Here is a 5,287-nt window from a genome sequence, read left to right on the forward strand (position 1 = left end):
CCTGACATCCCCCTCGACAGATTATTTTGTCATAATAAAATTCTGTACAATACATATAGCAGCAATGTGCAATAAATATATTTGTTATTCGTTTTTTTAGTTAATTCACAGCATGCATACACATACACACAAAATATCTTCATCAGAGTTCGGAACAAATTTGTTCTTACTCATACCAGAATATGTGATGAATTCTCACTTATTCTAATACAAAATAAATGCATCTTGTTTTACTCACACTTAAAAGTACTGAGTTTGAAACTGTAGAAACTAGTAATCTAGTCCTTGTTCGTAGTTGGTTTAATAACAATATGGTACAGTAACTGTATTACGCACTAATGGCTGAGGGGTTGCGATCTTCGTTGCACTGAAACTCGTTCATTTCTGATATTTCTGCTATCTGTAAAGGAACTATTTTTTGTTCGCCCCTCCCATTTATTGTAGATGGTGTATTAAGTGACGTCGTGCGCGTGCTCGTCCTTTCAAGGAATTGGAAGAAATCCTCGGCGTCACCCATTATGCCTTCTAGATCATCTTCTTCTGGTTTGTTACATATCAAAGCCTTCCCCATTTTGACGAGTTCTTGGCGTACTTGTCTGTTCAACCAACCATACAAATACGGATTTACCGCGAACGAAATATAAGCAATCCAAGTTGTAACGCGCTCCCAAAGATTTGGTGCTTCAATGTTTCCATACAAAATACCCTGTATGTGAACGGCAAAATAAGGAGTCCAAAGAAAGAAAAACACCCCAACAATCAACAAAAGAGTCTTAATGGCTTTAAATTCTCCATTGCAAAAAGATATTTTCGTCTTGTTCTCAGACGATGGTGCTGGATTACCTTGACGAGAGTCGTCTTTGACAACCGTTGCATCAAAATGAACTTTCTTGCTCGAGTCGCTGCCACTGTCTACCTGAGTATGTGTGCTTGGCTGGGGCGTAGACGTTGCTTTGTTTACTTGAGTCGCACTAATACTGGTACTCGGCGTCGGCCCGATTTGCCTCGCTGCTTTACGGGCAACGCAATATATAGCACAATACATGGATAAAATTACTAAGGACGGCAGTGCATAGCAAACCACGCCGATGGTGACGATATAAAAGATGTGGTAACCTGGTTGTGTCCAGGTGAAAGAGCAATGAGATCGGTGTGGATTAAATTCGTACTCGTTCCATCCAATGAGAGGTGCCATCGAGAAAGCTGCGCTCTGTACCCAGATGTAAGCAATTACAAACAGTACCTTGGCCAAAGTTGCTTTGGCTGCATACTCCATCGGTTTGACTATTGAGTAGTACCTATCGACGCTTATAGCACTCAGTGATGATATAGATGCGAAAGTGCAAAACGCGTTGAGAAAGCCGTTGGCATGGCAGAAATCTTCGCCGAATATCCACTCTTGCATTCCTGCTGTTATTATCGAGACAGGCAAAATAATTAGCGCTGCGATCAGATCCACGATACACAGATTCAGTACAAATAGATGTGGGAGCGATCGGAGTTGAGGCGATCGGTATATCACAGCCATGACCGACACGTTTCCGATAATTGACATCAAGTCAACAAGTATCATCGCTGTCAGCTGCCCGGCGAGAGCCGCATCCACACTATTATATTCTGTGATAGAAACGTTCCCTTTTCCCGTGAGTAGCGATGAATCGTTTTCCATGATCGAGTCTACTCTCTACTAAAATCTCCACTCTAGGATCTCCACGTCAGGCTCTGAGTTGGCACAAAACAAATGAGAAGCTCTCGTAGCGAATGAACTGGTTATTGTTTCCTTGAATACCTTTAGCGCTGTGGTCATTCGACGTCACTAGAACTCGTCCAATCTACACGGCAATTGACGGAACATGTAGTCAACAATTTCCCGTTACAATGTATTCCTGTAAAATAAACACCACTGCGCATGTTCATGTTCACGATGACGTCAGACTGCTTATGCATCGACGTTTTATGAAATCACTTGTTGGAGTAAATGTATATATATTGATGCACAAATCGTTTTTATATCACAGTCATCTATCTCGTGGCGGACTTTAAATGTCAATGTTTACCTTACCGAAACTGCACACAGTAGCAACACAGTGGCGTTTTCAGTATCCCTGCTCATTATGTTAATTTGCATTTCACAATGAGACAAAAACAGGACAGATTTCTATTTGTACAAACCGGGTCGATGTTGACAAAAAGAGGAAATTCACTATGTTCCGCTGACATTCATTATCTCGTTTAACTAGATTTCCGGGATTGTATTGCAAGATTATAAAATAACCCGCTTTACTGAATACGGTTTTGTGTCAGTCCACCTACCTATCCGGACAGAAAAGGTCAACTATGATTGCGTGTCCGCATTTAAATATAATGAAGCAATACATCGAGACGTATAATTCGTATTTATAATTCTATTGAGAGCAATCTGTTTAGTGTGTGGTAATTTCATTTGACGCACACAATGATCACCATTTGATTTTTCATTGCAGTGCGACGTTGCGGATCGCTGAATAGTGATGCATTATATGCATGTACATACAGTGAACATGAAACGTATTTGATATATTATTGGTAATTTTAATCTCCCCCGCACACATATAACCTCATTCATAAAATGACATTAAGTTACAGACTATAAAATTATATTCTGCCGTGTACATACTGTTTTTTAGCTGTATCATAATTGTGTTGTTGATTGTTTTATTCTGAATTACTCATACACGACTAGTTGACTGTCGTCGTATCGTCAGTGTCTCAACTTTTATTTTATTTTGATACAAGTGACACAAACCGTACATGTTAACCGTGCCAGTAAATTGTCATACAGCAATTCGAATCGTGGTAATAAAGCCAAGTTCAGCGATATGAAATTCAAATCGTGGTGGCATAGGTCTGGTCGATTTATCCACTGAAAAAATAACGGCGTCATTCATTGCCTTCCGACAATGGTCCACTTTCGTCAAATTACCTTTTCAGCTCACTACTTGGTCCTTTTGTTCAAACTTATAACACAACAAAATATTGTTCAATTTCGATTTTACAATGCAAATAATATCCGGCGCATATACATTGATAAACTCAAAACAGAAATATAATAAAAAAAAGATTATTTTGTATATGGAAATCCTTGTACGTAAATAAGCAAAGATGAAATTCACGGAATATAAAAAAAAATGGCAAAGGAACGGAAAATCAGTGAGTAGTCAGGATATGTGTAAAATCAGATCGATATTTCATGCAAATATTGCAGCGATCTGCATAAAATTAGTCGCCTATAGGTGTGGCATTTACACACAACGATTTGGAGCAAACGTTACAATTCATCACTATAAAGGTACTAACCTAATAGTCACACACGGCGGTGTTACGCTTCCATAGCCATGTATGGCAAGGTAATCTTAACACGTTACATCACGTACTCCTATATCATATGGCGATGACGGGATAATGACTTAAGATAAACTCCTACGTTAACCAATCATCCGTGGTTTAGTACCGTGGAATGTATCGAAGAAAATACGAAAATATCTGAAGGTCAAACTGAGTGAAAATACGCTTGTTGATACGAGTGACGTCACATGTCAGTGCCAACATGCGAGTGATTGTTGCTATCCCGTCTGGAATTCTCCTATCGCAAGGATAAAATTGGCAACATCGCACGATTTGCTTTTTTTTTCTACATGCTGTTCGAACACGCATAAATGATAACGTTTAAAGCGAACACGTATACCGTATATCAGCTAGTTCATACTAAACGACACAACTGTGAATGATATGCACCATATTGCGTGTTTTAAGTTATGCAAGCCATGGTTTTGTTAGGCACTAGAATAAGGATAGAAAATATTGATACTAAACCAGTATCTCCATGGTTTTATTTCTGTTTTGCTTGTTGCGGTATATATATATATATATATATATATATATATATATATATACCGTATCGATCTACACGGAGCGAGGTCGATTTGGGCCGTACTGCCTGAGCGCATGCTTTGCGGCATTCTCGCGATAATCTTATATGTATTTTCTCTGCTTGTAATAATGAAATGATAGGTAACGAGCCCAAAATGCCAACGACAAACGTTTTGCGGCTGCGCGAACGTCTGCGTTCAGTGACGCATAGATTAGAGTTCAATACGACTGGTATTCAGAAATAGTTTGTTTGTTTTTTTGGCTAAGGCAGATAAAGAGAAACCGAGACGCGATCGTCTAGCCTACAGAATTGAATACGTCTTGTGCAATTCGCTGGTCATTCGCCTGTTTTCAATAGTCCGTATATGTAAAAAGGACACTAGAGAAATAGGCCGTCATGTAATTCTTCAGCCAATCATTCATATAGCATATATACTATCGTATTCGAATATATCTAAGCTTTCAGAAGATGTACAGGTTATATTAGCATGCTTGGCAAGAATGTCTGAATCACAGATCAATTAACTCAGTTTCCCCCTGTTGCTGCCTTAATGAACAGCATTGTATACGTACTTAAATGAAATTGTCAATTTACAATGTATTTTGAGAATATATTATATATTCATTGTATAAATCAGTAAATCAATTTCCATCAATTATTTGGTAAGCATCTCAATTTGTAACTAAATAGACGCTCCATATTGTACCCTTCACATTCATACTAGTAATTGTGTCCAGGAAGTATTATTGTTATAAATAAATATTTATAATTATTGTTTGCTTCATAATATAGACTAAATAAAATATATTATTGTGTGCTATGACAACGAGATAATTTGTTAATATTTATCTAACGCTGAGATATATTTCTTACTGATTCCGTAAACCGTAAATTTTTCACAATGTAGTAATAAGCTGAAGGTCCCCCTCTAAGACGGCTACTGTGAGGTGGTCAAAATCGCGTGTTTTACACAAATACACGAATGAGACAGCAATGTCACGTCTGACACATTTGTAACAATATATCATTGTCTGAGTACCCTCTACGACGTTGTTATGAGTATTGGCGCCTATATGACAAAATATTGCAGACAACCATTCTCAATTTACATCCTCCTAAAAATGAAGTTTTCATCTATATATGAAATTATATACACAAATTTGTCTCCAATTCTAATTGAATTCTACTCCATAAACCAACATTTAAGCTGCCATAGACTTATTACTACTTGATACGTTGTACGCAGTAATTATCAATATTTCAATGTTTCCAGTATTACATTTTACATCCCTTCTCTAAAAAATAAATTCACAAAAAAATCATACCGATTCAGGTTCTATATTCTGTTCAGATTTTCTCACTAGAAACAAATGTCTA

At 37.6% G+C, this 5,287-nt stretch overlaps 1 protein-coding gene across 1 annotated transcript; it reads right to left on the reverse strand.

The window, feature by feature from the left end:
- Window positions 1-277: 277 nt before the first annotated feature.
- Window positions 278-1,669, reverse strand: LOC144362583 (putative G protein-coupled receptor). The gene is made up of 2 exons (XM_085497291.1): window positions 875-1,669; window positions 278-814 (listed from the first exon to the last, which is right to left on the reverse strand). The coding sequence occupies exons 1-2, from the start codon at window positions 1,667-1,669 to the stop codon at window positions 329-331; spliced, it is 1,281 nt and encodes a 426-aa protein (XP_085353417.1). The 3' UTR covers window positions 278-328.
- Window positions 1,670-5,287: the final 3,618 nt, after the last annotated feature.

The sequence above is a fragment of the Saccoglossus kowalevskii genome, chromosome 3 (genome assembly GCF_978046115.1).
Source record: "Saccoglossus kowalevskii chromosome 3, keSacKowa6.1, whole genome shotgun sequence".
Classification (NCBI taxonomy): Eukaryota; Metazoa; Hemichordata; class Enteropneusta; family Harrimaniidae; genus Saccoglossus; species Saccoglossus kowalevskii.